Source organism: Strigops habroptila, chromosome 3 (assembly GCF_004027225.2).
Source record: "Strigops habroptila isolate Jane chromosome 3, bStrHab1.2.pri, whole genome shotgun sequence".
Classification (NCBI taxonomy): domain Eukaryota; kingdom Metazoa; phylum Chordata; class Aves; order Psittaciformes; family Psittacidae; genus Strigops; species Strigops habroptila.
The window spans coordinates 24,614,104-24,628,411 of NC_044279.2; the positions used below are offsets into that span (position 1 = coordinate 24,614,104).

At 41.2% G+C, this 14,308-nt stretch overlaps 1 protein-coding gene across 12 annotated transcripts in view; it reads right to left on the bottom strand.

Moving 5' to 3' along the window:
- Positions 1–14,308, bottom strand: part of ING3 (inhibitor of growth family member 3) — a 35,176-nt gene that overhangs the window by 3,286 nt on the left and 17,582 nt on the right. The window contains exons 1-11 of one of the 12 annotated variants that reach the window (XM_030479044.1): positions 14,110–14,211; positions 13,867–13,938; positions 9,767–9,989; positions 9,468–9,568; positions 8,045–8,110; positions 7,111–7,207; positions 3,744–3,815; positions 3,532–3,651; positions 2,219–2,277; positions 1,642–1,832; positions 282–474 (exon numbers count right to left, since the gene is read on the bottom strand). In XM_030479044.1, the coding sequence (XP_030334904.1) occupies positions 282–474; positions 1,642–1,832; positions 2,219–2,277; positions 3,532–3,651; positions 3,744–3,815; positions 7,111–7,207; positions 8,045–8,110; positions 9,468–9,563 (894 nt within the window). In that variant the 5' untranslated portion in view covers positions 9,564–9,568; positions 9,767–9,989; positions 13,867–13,938; positions 14,110–14,211. Of the gene's footprint in view, positions 1–57; positions 198–281; positions 475–1,641; positions 1,833–2,218; positions 2,377–3,531; positions 3,675–3,743; positions 3,816–7,110; positions 7,208–8,044; positions 8,111–9,467; positions 9,569–9,766; positions 10,329–13,147; positions 13,337–13,866; positions 13,939–14,109; positions 14,242–14,308 lie in introns of those variants that run through there. The other 11 variants (XM_030479037.1, XM_030479042.2, XM_030479036.1 and 8 more) reach the window with 11 other exon arrangements.

The following is a 14,308-nucleotide window of genomic DNA, read 5'->3' on the forward strand; positions in this document are numbered from 1 at the left end:
CTAACTTGAATTCTTAACTTAATTCACTGTAAACCTGTTCAATTTTTAATTTGATAACTCCTGAAGTCTTCATTGGAAAACACAAAACTCTCCAGGTATGTCACATCACTGTAAAACTTGCTTGGTTTTAGCTTCAACAGTTGAGTTCATTATTCGTATCACCAGCAAGTAAATAAAAACAGATCACAATTTCAAGACTGCAAATAGAATGGTTTTAAATTAGCAATCAGAGAAGAAAGTTTAACTACAGCGGAATATTTCAGGCTGGGGGCCATCCTTACCTGATTACAGATGCAGTAACGTGGCTCATTTGGATCATAGGTCCAGTCAACCTGACTATTAGAATCAGACTCTGGTATTACTGTTGTTTGCTGAGACAGTTCTTGTGCCAGTGCAGATGAAGAAGAACATGATGATAGCGAGGAAGAAGAGGAAGATGATGAGGACTGCTGACTTGAAGATTTGTTGTTGTTTCTGGGAAAGAGAAGAAAAAAAAGGGAAAAAATAGTATAAATAATTTATCTCCTGCCAAGTGAAAGAATCACTAAACAAGTACTTTGTTGACTCTGAAATACTGCAGTATGTCAATCCCAAAGCATCACTCATTAACTTAATTCATTCAACAACTGCAAGAACTGAAATGGACACACTGAATGTTCTTGGGAAAAGGCAACAAGTCATCCCAGCTTACGAGTGCAAGACACACTGCTCTAATCAATGGAATATAACAGCTTTAAACTGTCAAAATGGCTTTAATGAATGGTTTTCTTCACAAAATTTTCCATCAACAGCCTTGGCGTTAAGTCTCCATGAAAATTATGTTACCAATAAAACAGAAATTTACATAATGTCATGTGTCATATACAATAGATAACTTTTTTGAAGATGACCAATTCTATGTTAACCTCCACTCAAGCATCACCAATCACTCCATAGGAGCAGTGCCAGAATACAAATTTTATGCTTCTGTTTACAGATCAGATCTGACACGCAAGATATCCATAGGAGAAAAATGCTTCTAAGACCAAATTATTAACTGAGCTGTGAACACACTCCAATTTGTATGAAGAAACCCCCCCCTACAAGTCAGTTGAAAAGGATGAGCAGAGGTACAACTCAAGTACAAACTTAAGTACAACTTGTGACTGTTTTCACAATGTGTTGTGACACTGTGGTGTTTTAAACCGGTTTTAGACTTCATTTTTCCTGTCATAGATGTCAGCCATCAGGAAGTGTTGTACTTATTTGTGAAGTGGCACAAAGCAGACCTTCAGGTTATTTCAAAACCATCTACAAGGCATTGCATGGCAATTCCGAACATTTGCCATTAGGTCAAATCTCTCCAGTACACAGAAAAATGATAGAAGATACTAGACTGTATCACAGATGAAAAATAAATATCTTGATTCACTTTAAAACCGTGAAGTGAGTTTGCTTAAAGAAAAGGAAGTGAGAGGACAGAAGAAGAAAGACTTGAACAAAAAAAGGCCAGGAGACAGTAACTACCTTCTGCTGGTTCCCTCCCCCTCCCCCCCCCCCCCCCATTTAATATGAAGTATTTCCAATGTGGCCCATGACCTTTACAAGACATTTTAGCTGACTTAAAAGCTTTAACTGCAGTCAACAACTAAGAAAACCTACTTGCTTTTTCTGCCACTTCGTGAATCTGTGGTTGATGAACTTAACGTCTGTGTTAATGTAGATGCCAGAGCTGATGATGAATACCCAGATGAATCTCTGGATAACGAAAATTCTCTTCCAAGCTGAAAATCATTGTTCTTAAATGCTTCGTAGCTGGCTTTTAGACTGGATGTTCGTCTTCCTTCCTTCATCTAAAAGGAATACTGATACTGTATCAGATTACACAGTGGAGCTCTTACAGAAGACATACCAGGTTGCTAACTGCTAATTATTTGTACAGGTTCATTAGTTACCCTGTTAACAAAATGATGTATAGTAAGTGGTAAAAAAGCGTAAGAATATCCCACAGGAAAAGCTAGAAAACAAGCTCTCCCGTCATGCAAATTTTACGGGATGAAGCTGTAGCATATAAATGAAAATGATGAGAATCGAATCACAGCAGCTGAAAGCGATCATGGGAATTCAGATTAAAAAAACCCAACAACAAAACACCCAAACAAAAAAACCCCAAAACACACTAGTCTGTCTTCTTAGATCAGTAGCGAATGGCAGAATGACAATAAGGTTTTGACATTACCTGTGCCGTGGCTTGCACTGCTTGAGCTGCTGCCATGGTAATTGCACCGGCCCCGGATCCTGAAGATAATGAGCCCAGGTTATATGATGCCAATGGTTGAGAAGAGTTTGTATTGTATGCATTGTTTGAAGAGGATGATGAATTACTGTTTCGACACCCTTGATGAACAGAACACATTTATGAAATTCAAAATGAAACTAAATTCCTTTGCATTTTAAGAAGAGTTATATATGACAACCAGTGAAAGAGCAGGAACTCCGTTTATGCATCAGAGCAGTCTGATCATTTGGGAAAAAAGTTTTAAGAAGCCATTTGACACAGCCCATATTGGCTTAGGAAAAGAAGTTTGTTCCCCACTTATCCCCATGTGCAAGGATTCCTTTTAGAAAGACAGTCCTCACTATCACACTCAGCTGTCAAAGAGCACATGCAGCTGCTATGTCTGTGCCTCTATAACCCCAATCTCCACCGAAATAATGCTGACTACTGTAACCATCAGGAAGAGAGTAAGAATTTGACGGTACCCCTATACTGTTTCTGAAGTAAAACTTCTAACAATCTCAATTCTAAAAACTACAAATCGCAGTTTTAATGCAACACAGATTTCCATGGCCATCTACAGACTGAGAGCTGCTCAAACATAATTACATTTTATTTGCTACCTCATGTGAAGTTCCTTCAAAATAAAAGTGAAATGGGTGTGAGGGAGACTACCTGAAACTGATGAACAGCACTAAACTCCAAAACAAAAGGTAGTTTACTTACTATAACCTTTCAAAATCTTTTGTTTTCAGAAAAGAAACTACAAACCACCCTAATTTTGAAAATGGGCAGAAAGCTGTGGTTTGGTTTGGTTTTTTTTTATTCACTACTCAAAAAGACTTCTCATCTCTTCTGAAACAGACAACAGACGAAATTATTTTATTGGAGCCAAAGCCGTATCAGACCAACCCTTAAAAAAAGTGTGAATCTTCTACTTTGGAAATTGTTGTATACGTTTCTTTCTCCCAAAATAATAATGCATTAATCTCGTATTTCTACCACTGGCTGAATGAAACTGCACTGTATCTGCTTCCAAGCAGTGTAAATAAAAAGAAACAACCAACATGCAGCTGTTAAATGACAACAAAGCTGATGTGCTTCATGGACAACACAGATCAGCAACAATGGCTGCAATTTCACGTTATAAATGACTGAAGATCCCAGAGGAAAGGGTACGAGCCTCTGATTTCAAAAGACATTAACTCAAAAATACAACTGGGTTTCTCTTGTTCTGATTAAAAAGCAATAAAATGCAAGCCCATGAAGATTACCTGGCGTATTTTCTTTAGAAGCATCTGAAGTCAGGGTAGATAGAAGAGCTTCAGATTTAAACTTCTTTTCAGGAACATGATCTGTTGTACTGTGGTGAGAAGATGGATTGTGTTTCCTTTCTAAATGAAACAAATGAAGGGAACTTAAATGTTAAACCTTTTCAGCTTAAAAGTCAAACTGTAACTACATGTTCTAAATCTCAAATACTTACTCTCTACTGGAGTGTGAGAATGGGCATGATGGTTATTCACAGGCTGTGATGGTGTATCCAGCTCCAAAGACCCTAAGAGGAAGGTAAAAAGGACAGGAAGATTTCAGTCATCATTGGCATAGTTTTGACTTTTAGATACTAAATGAATCTTTATAATATTAAGCAAATCACTATGAAGTTACATTTATTTTAATCAGAAGGAGCTTTGCTAGAGTTGAAACCCTTCCTGTATGTACAACCAGGAGCCAGTGAGATGAACTGTTGTAGAACAAAAATTGGTGCGTGCTGCTGTCCAACTATTGACACAAATAGAACAAACAACACCACTGCCCTCAACATGCCATTTATTCACGAGCTGCACACAAGGCAGTGACGGTTGGAAAATGCAACACCAAAAGTACTGACAATCTACACTAATATGAATTGAGAAGACGACTATAAACTAATGAGGCACCTTGTCCCACTGAGCCAAAACACACAAGCACTAGCAATGTCTGTGAAGATGATCTAAAATTCAACAGGGAGGGCTTCAGATCATCATCCAAATTTCCTCAACATTCAGAAATACACAGAGCGACAATCCCAAGTTGAAAAAAAAAAAAGGGCAGGAGGGCACAAATACAAGTCTATGTCTAAGAATAAATTTTCTTGTAATATAAGAGACTTTGACCATAAATTTGTATTACAACAATATACAACAGTTTGTGTACGAATCTTTGGCAAAAAGATTTTGAATAGCTACAATACCTACCAATGGACATTTATACAGAAGTCAATTCAAGAAACTCACATTCATTTTTCAAAATCTGTAGCTTCAACATTTCTTAACCTCCTTCAGTGATTTCAAAAAGCACATGACTGTATTACAAAAGTTTAAAAAAAATTATTCTCATAGAGGTTCAAAGCATGAGGAGCTATTTTGGTTTAGCTAACTTCAATCATGTTATGAGCCAGTCCAAAGGCTGCCCTCTGGCGGAACCTCAATAATATGTATTTACTCTGAAAGCTAAAAATGCTTCTACTTTTCCCTTTATTAAAAAAACCCAACAAACTACCTTAAAGATGAAAGTCTGGTACGTTTCTATTTTGAGTTCTTGAACTCTACCTACCTACTCACCAAACACATCGCTAAACTGAAGGTAGTATCACATCTTAAAACTTCAGCTGGGATTCCAACTAAAATAAACTAGTCCTTTTCTGTAGTTGCCAGCTCATTAAAAGCACTTACTTTGCAGTTTTATTTTTGTGGCTGTTATTTGTAGAAGGAATTACAAATAAAATATACAAAAATTCCCAGCTTTTATGACAAAGCCACACAAAAATCAATAATTATTCCTAATCTCCACAAGTGATTTAGGTTACTTTTCAACGTCCTTGGGTATGAGAACAGTCACTGCTTCTCAGCTCCATAATCACAGTAGTTACATCAACTTTGAAATTTATCATGATCACATTTGAAATTCCTGTCAAAATGCTGATGTGTACAGAAAGGACAGTTTCTTCTACACTCAAGTCACTCATGTCATCACCAAGCATGTAGAAAAGGTCATCAGTAGTAATCAGCATGGATTTAGCAAGGCTAAATCTTGCTTGGCCAATCTAAGTAGCCTTTTAGGATGACATGGCAAGATGGATCGATAACAGGAGAGCAGTGGATGTTATCTACCTTGACTTCAGCAAGTCTTTTGACACTGTCTCCCATAACATCCTCGTACGTAAGCTTAGGAAGTGCAGTTAGATGAATGGACACTGAAGTGGATTGAGAACTGGCTGAATGGCAGAGTTCAGAGTGTTGTGATCAGCAGAGCAGAATCCAGTTGGACGCCTGTAGTCAGTGGTGTTCCCCAGCAATCAATACTGGGTCCATTTTTACTCAACTTGTCTATCAATGACCTGGATGAAGGGCTAGAGCGTACCCTCAGCAAGTTTGCTGATGATATGAAGCTGGGGGCAGTGGCTGATACACCTGAAGGCTGTGCTGCCATTCAGCAGGACCCTGATAGGCTGGAGAATTGGGCAGAGAGAAACCTAATGAGGTTCAACAACAACAAGTGTAGGGTACTGCCCCTGGAGAGGAAGAACCCAAGTAAGCAGTGCAGGTTGGGGGCTGACCTAATAGAGATCAGCTCAGCTGAGAAGGACCTGTGACAATTAATAGATAAGTTGACCATGAGCCGGCAGTGTGCCCTTGTGGCCAGGAGGTTCCAACAGTAATCTGGGGTGCATTAGGAGTGTGGCTAGCAGGTCAAGGAAGGTAATCCTCCCCCTCTACTCAGCCCTGGTGAGGCCACAGGAGTACTGTGTCCAGTTCTGGGCTCCTCAGTACAAGGAAGATGAGAAGCTACTGGAAAGGGTCCAGCAGAGGGCCACAAGGATGATCGGGGATCTGGAGCATCTCTCTTAAGAGAAGAGATTGTGGGAGCTGGACCTGTTTAGTCTAGAGAGGAGAAGACTGACAGGGGATCTCATTAATGCATATAAATATCTCAAAGGTGGGTGCCAGGAGGATGGTGCCAGACTCTTTTCAGTGGTGCCCAGTGATAGGACAAGCAGCAATGGCCATAAATTAAAACACAAAAAGTTTCACCTCAACATGAGAAAGAACAGAGCACTGAACAGGCTGCCCACGGAGGTTGTGGAGTCTCTCTCTCTCTCTGGAGACATTCAAAACCCGCCTTAGCACGTTCCTGTGTAACCTGCTGTAGGTGGCCCTGCCTTGGCAGGGGGGTTGGACTAGATGATCTCCAAAGGTCCCTTCCAACCCTGATGATTCTGTGATACACCAAGTTGGCCAAAAAGCTGACATTACATTTTTGTTCACAGTCTGAATACCAGCATTGCTCTATTTGTTAAGCATGTGGGTTTCTTACCCAAATTGCTTTTCTCTTGCTACCCATTACAAAACAACCCACTTTCTCCCCTTTAAAAAAAAAACTACTGAGTACCTAACTTCACATTCCACACATATAACTAAAATAATGACGCTCCTCAATTTGGTGGTAGTAAATTCAATTAAGAAATAGTACACTTGCAACTAGGTAGGTGGCAAGCTTAGGCTGAAGTACTTGTCTGAATACCTAGTCATTAAAAGCAGGTTTAAAGAATTCTGCACCTTACTGTAGTAATTCACAAGCGCAACACTTGTGTAAAAAATTTACTCTAATTACTCAGGTGTATTTTGACTTCAATGGTAAAAACTGAGGTTGAAACTAAGATTTGAGAATCACTGACTGGTGAAAAGTATGTGGGTTAAACACATAGTGAAACAAGTGGAAATACTTCCAGCCACTAACAAGTGTATGTTTTTTTAATTTTGTAAACTGATGGAAAATCTGTCAAGTTCCTAAATAAAATCACGCATACTTACGTCTCTCTAATATTTCTGTAATTCCAGCATTATCTGCCTCAAGCTCCATTTTAAATTTAGCGAGCTCCTGGTCCAATTTTCTCAAATGACGGTCTACCTGTTTTTGAGATAAAGCAACAGTAAATAGCATTCAGTTCTGAAATGTGAGTATCTACATCCTTAATCTCAGATTTGCTAAATATTTCCCTGCCATGAAGCACTAAGCACCTACAAAAGTGCACGAGTAAACTAAGTACTGAGTAAAAGGGTCTCTAAACTGAAAGTGTAAAGACACCTGTGCATCTGAGTAAACTATGACATGCTCCTGGGTACCGAAAATTAACAAACAAAAAAAAAAAATCTGAACTTAGGATCACGGAAAGAAACACTGCGTTCCAAATGCTTCCTTCATCTGAAGTCATACTGCAGAATACACCTGTCTCTAAGCTATTAAAAATTGAACAGGTTTTGCAGTTAACAGCTAACCAAAAGACAGGGCGTAAGTTCCAACTTTTGGAATGAACTTTTGGTTAACTGAAGTGAAACTAAAGCAGACAAGAAATATTTGTTTCATGTCTACTATATTTTAGTGTGGTCTGATTTGCAGGTTTTGTTTTCTGAGAAAATGTAAAATAAATATACTTAAAATTCAAAATCCACATGCTATAAGGAAGAGTAACTTGCTTATGGCCTCTTTTCAGAAAAGAAATAAACCAAACAAAACAAAATCGACATAATTTCTAAAATTATTTCTGTATGTTTTATATTTAAGTGACATTTACTACACAAAGCAATAAAATTCTTAAAAGTTAATGCATATATAAGATTTCTTTCACCAGCAAAAAAATCTGTATGTAGCTGATATAACAATAGAGGTAGCAGAGTTGTAATGCTTATCAAAATGTTTAGAACTCCTTAGGGACAAGCAGACAATTCACCACTTCTGTCCACTTACCAAATCATATATTTGATTAGCCAGTTGCACTTTTTCATCAGCATCTTCCAAAGCCTTATAATAATCCTGTTATAAAGAGAGGGTTTTTTTAAATTACAAACATAACTGAATTAATTTCAGCCATTTTAAGCTACTGTTATCCAGCACAAAATGTAAATTAAAAGGAGAAATTCACATCAGTTTTCAGAAAGACTGTGAAACTCTACTGTAAACAATCATCAGCTAAGTTTTAGATGAGAGATATAATACATATCAATGTATTGTTTGTGCCTTAGGAAACACCAAGCTACAAGATGTGGACACTTCCTCCCACAGTGACATTTAGATTCCTGTAAGAAATGCTAGAAGAAAAGAAACAGTCTTAGATCTGTTTTATATTACATAGCATAAGGTTACGGTCTCAACATGAGATGATGTCTTTCACTTTGCAGGAATCACTGTAGATACTACTGCCCTTCAGAATGATGCTAAACAGTAATGGTAGGGAGGGCCTTTCCAGCACCGTAGTTAGAGATAATGATGTATACATAGTTTAAAGTATTTTTAAATACATTTACATAACTCATAAGCATATTACAAAATAATTTGACTAAAGCAATCCAATTTTAAAGTCTGCTCTAACTAATGAAAATCCACAGACGAAACTCTTTAGGTATGTTTACACTATTTTACTCCAGATTTAAACAGGTTAAAGTACCTTTTTATTCTCAATTTCCACTGAGGAGGATTTTGCTTAAGTAAAAACTACTTCAAACTTTGGTTCAAATATAATCAAAAGCAAATTAATAATTTACTCTATGGAAGTTAGAGCCTTGACTTTTTTTTTTTTTTTGAATATAGAAATTTATTTGTATTAATTAAGGAAAAAACATCCCTTGGCCAAATAAGGAGCTAAGTAGCAAGTGTAAGAGACTACAAAGGATTTTCTCCTGACAAAATGATAGACTAACAATACCACCTCCAATGCCTGAGTGTTGAAGGATAAAACAGAACACATCCATCTTCTTATTCCACCCCCCCTTAAACTACATATAATGTATGTATAACACATACAAGGACACAGGCTGAATCATAGGTAATGCTGAAGATAAGCCTGAAAAACAAGCCAATTAACTTGCGTAAATTCATGTCACACAAGCAGAAACAAAAAGTGAGGGCTGAACCTGGTACCTGGTTTCCTCATCATTTCCGGATCAGAATTTTTAAAATGCTAGCAAATACTGGGTAAAACTTAAACAAAATGCTTGATGAAAGAAACCTTTCAGTCATTTTTCTCCTTCTAGGTAGTCCTATCCATCTCTGTGAAAGCCCAAGGGAAGTCATAGTTCTGAATGATTAAGTGTCCATCAATCATAAGCTATGTTTCCTAAGGTTATCTTAGTCTGCAAAAGAAAAATGTGATCCACTCCTGTGATATCCTTACTTTTTTGATTGATGTCATTTGTTCTTCTCGCCATTCAGGCTTGTTTTTCTTTGCGTTCATAAAAAATTCATTTACCCTCTGCTCAAGTTGATCCATTGCATCTGTAGCACAGGAAAAGATTAAGATAAATGTTATCTTCTCATGTACATAAACGTTATGAAATAAGGCGGAATTTTTTTCTTAAACAAAGTTGACAGGACTGAGGTGCAAACTATTAGAGAGGGGGAAAAAAACCAAAACAAAACCAAAAAAAAACCAAAACAACCAAGTGACAGTGGACAGAGGAGGGAAATACTTACCTTAATTTCCAAGAAGCAGAATTGCATTCTGGTAGGATTCTCATCAAGGTTCTTGTGCTCTCCAGCATGGGACAGGCAGGACTCCAAGTTCTAAAGGTTTTTTGTCCCTAAGAGCAGTGGTAGTGACTTAAAGCACGACCCAAACTCCTCACCCAGGACTCTAGACTGCTGACTTTGGAACATTCTAGCCAGTTACAAACTGAGCAGGAAACAAAATGTTCTCCTAAGAGAAACAGTCAAATACAAAACCAAATAATTGAAAAAATTAGTGCCTCAAAAAGGTAGAGCAACTTAAGAGTCAGGTCACCACCTTTAAGTCAAGGCCCTCTCCGCTGTATGCTAGGAAGGATGAGGACAAATTGAAAACACTCATGAAGTTATTCCCCCCACCCCCAAGGTAGCACTAAGGGGTAAATGCACTGATGAAGCACCCTCTCGACAGGATTCTCACTCACATGAAGTTGAGAAATACCATAAGGAGAAAAAATAAAGCCACCAATTCTCTAACATTAACTATCATACGAAAAGAAAATGTCAACTACAAGTTATTTGTTGTTTATTGAGACAAGCACAGGGATTCCCTTCCTTTTTCCTCCATCCTACTTCAAAACAAAAAAAAAAAAAACCCAAACAAAACCAAAACAAACAAAAACAACAAAAACAACCAACCCAAACAAAAATCAAAAGCACAGAGTTTACTATTTCAACAGCTGGACACGTGTGCATGCCAACAGCTTGCATATTTCCAAAAACACGCAGCTGCCTCACTCCAACTAGCTCTGACAGCCTTGCTAGTCTGAGGATGCATGACAGTATTGAATTCTTCTTCATAGCACTCTCAGCAATACTTTCCACATAGCAGTTTCAAATTAAACGTGACAATGCACCAACTACCTACAGACTCCAGGCTCTGGGTATAAAACACTAAGATACTTCCCAGAAACCACCAGTAAAACTGGATCTCATGATGGCCATCATCTCTTACAAGCTAAGTAGTTCAAGAAACTCATGAATACCTGACTATGACTAATTCTTCAAATCCAGTGCAGCCCAAAGGTTTTCTTACTTTGTGAAAATTCACAACTAGAACTAACTGTTCACATAAATAACAAAAAGATCATTCATACTAAATTAACAAAAGCATTTATCAATTTTCCCTATGCTGGGAATGGAATATCCAGCATCAAAACCAACAAGAACCTAACAACTGACTGGGCTGAGCCGTTTTGACACAGGCTCACATCAGCTTTATGTAGACCCAGACAAACAAAGCAGTCAAACAGTGTTGGCGTAAAACAGGTTAAAAATGGGTGAACCTGTAAAAGAAGCATTTTCCACTTGCACTGTGTTATTCAGGGAGAAGATTAAGCCTGAGCAGCAAGCAAGTAGCACACACTTTATGTGGAGGCTTCCAAAACTTTGTTCTTTACCAAATGACTATAATTTGGCCCATAAAGCCAACAGACAAAACGTTCTATCTCCTATTCCCAGTGTGCAAACAGGTAGGTGCTAATTACTCTAATGGCTCCACAGACATGACAAGACAAGAAAAAAAATCTTCCTTCTTTACTTTTTATTAAGGACAGGTTACCAGAATGTGTGAAACTGCATAAGGGAAAACTTCCACAGAAACTTGGTTTCTCCTGAAGGGGCAGAGATGGCAAGGGGAAATGCAGTCAGATGTACTGAATTACACAAAAAGTTCTTTCTGGAACAGTGAAGTTCCTTCACCTTTTCTCCCCCCCATCTTTTTAATACAACTGCGATACTATACTCTGAGATACTGATTTCTTAGATCAGATTTCCCCAGAGTTGACAGAATTAGGAGAGGCCTTTCTCCAGAGCTTGACATTTTACCATGGAGGCCTGATAATCCATGATTTGAACTTCAGCAGAGAAACACATTTTACGCTCCATGCGGAGCTTGGTTAAAGCACAAGAGCCAAGTCACAACTTAGATGGTCTTCACTTTTCCCACAGCAGCCTTCTCAGGACATACAGTAGGTACAGCTGGTTTAGTATTTCTTCCAACAACAAGCAGCAGCACCTGTCCCATTGGAAAACCAGGTGGTCCAAATAGGACAGAATATAAAACCAATACTGGCTATAAAACACAGCAGCACAGTTATATCTGAATTGCGACTCATGTAGGTTTCTGCGACAGCATTACTCATCGAAGCACTGTTTTCAAGTACTTCAGAGATGCTGAAATCTTCCCAGCAAGTCACTATGCCACAGCATAATAACAACCTCCAGGTTTGCATGCAGCATTCAGCAGGCACTTTGGCAACGTATGTTGAAGAGATGCTAATGCAGAAGTTTCCCAAATGTCTTTGGATGCTTTGTCACTCATTGTGCAAGAATTACAGCAGTACCAAGGTCCGAGAGGATTTTTCTCTTGTTCTAAGGTTAATCTTAGTATATAACAATACTCAGTGTCATGTGCTACTTCCAGTAATACAATATGGCATGTTATTTGCCACTTTCAGTTAAAGCAGAGGAAATGACATTACTACAACCTTGGCAGTGCTAGTTCACTGGAAGTTCTGAAACACACTTCAAATAAACTACTAGCTTCTTTACCACTCTCCTAAATAAAGGTAAAATTTGTTAACATACTCAGCACTAGCCAAGTCAATGAGCTGCTCATTCCCCCTCCTGGTGCTCCCAAGCGATAGTTCCTTCAGAGGCGTTCATCTCTCATAACCATGCTCTGTTCCCACAACTTCAAGCACTGAATCTAAGGCAGCACTTAGCCCGTAATATATGAAAATTCCTACAGCCACTTCAACATGTGTCAATAAAGTCTGTTAAACAGATCTGCTGGGTCCGCTAAAGTAAACATCCAAGGGAAAGCCTGAGACCACACTTCAAAGTATTACAGGTTAAACTATTATTTTCAAGAACTATGCTCCCAGCGTGCATTTAGTATTCCTGCATGGCATTCACTTGTTATTTCAAGTGAATGCCATGCAGACATTCAACCCTTGCTCTTTCTCTCTTCTTTACAATAATCTGACTTTTCTGTATTGATGATTCCTCTGATCTTTAGTGTAGCAAGTTTCATTAACAGAGACTTTTGCACCACATAGATGGACACATTAACAGTCTATTAAATGACAGCAACACCTAACTAGGTGGTGTTACAGGACACCTAAGTCTCAAATAAGACTGCATTAGAAAAGATGAAAAGACAGTGCACCCTGCAAACAGCATAAAGCAGTGTATTATATCACAGTGGTCTACAAGGACACCTAGAACAGACTGTGTATTTGGCTGTATGTCAGCGAGGGCACAAGAAGCTAAGCAAGAAGCACCTCCACATTAGAAGGTATTGTGAAGGGAGCTGGCTGGAAAGTTTCACGGACAGCACACCGCTACCTGCTGCAGGAGTGGGACATAACTCATGTTCCAAACCACCATCACTGCTCTTAGGGATCAAAAATCTAAAGAGTTTGGGACGTGCCACCGAAAATGCCTTTGGGAGCAGCACAAGCCCAGGAGCGAATCTCCTATATGATCCTACTTGCGCCGACTGCCGGCCGCAGCCGCGGGCGGGGGGCGGGGCGGGCGGCTCGGCAAGGCTGGGGCCGGAGCTGGGGCTCCACTCGCCGGCAGGGCGCCAGAAGCGCGCCCCGCCCCTCGCTGCGTGCCGGCGGCTCCCCGCGCCGCGCCGGGCCTCCGCAGCGCCGCCTCCCGCAGCCGCAGCAGCGCCCGCACCGCCGGCCCGCAGGAGACGCCGCCAGGCGCAGGGCGCCAACGAGCCGGGCACGGCCCCCTTCTCTCCGACCCCCCGCACCGGAGCTGCGCTGCCGGGGAGCCGGGGCGCAGGGTGGGGACAGGGCGCGAACGCCCCGGGTCGGCGGCAGGGAGCGGAGCGGAGCTGCCCACACAGGTCGGAGCGCCCCGGCGGCAGCGGCGCCTCCTCCCACCTCCTTCCCCGCCTCTCCTCCCTCCCACCCCGGCTGGCTACTGCCCGCGCCCTGCGGCGGGTCGCGGCGGTGGCTCCGTGGCCGCCCCCCGCGGGCGGGGCGGGGCGGGGCGGTGGGTGTCGCGGCGGGGAGGGGGCGGTCCGAGGCGGAGGGGCGGGACTCACGTACTCTGCACCTGCAGGTCCATCTCGCGCATCTCGGTGAACCTGTCGCGCAGATCCATGGGAAGCTGCTCGATCACTGCGGGAACAGCGGGAGAGGGGGAGGGATGGATGGAGGGAGGGGGGAGTCAGTCACTCGCCGCCGTGGGGGAGGGGGGCGCTGCCTCATGGCCGCGGCTCCCGTCCCGTCCCGGCCCCGCTCCACCGGCCGTGCCCGGCCGCCCGGCTCCCCCGTCCCGCACACACTCACTCTCCAGATAGTCCTCCAGATACAGCATGGCGGCGGCCGGGCCCGCGCCAAGGGGCTCCTCGCTAACGGGGGCTCGTCCCTTCCAATATGGCGCCGCCGCCAACAACACCAGCAGCTCGACTCAGCGAAAACAACATTGGCGGCTGACGGCGCTCGCTGCGGCCGCGCCGCGATTGGCTGCTTGCGCCGCTGACGCACA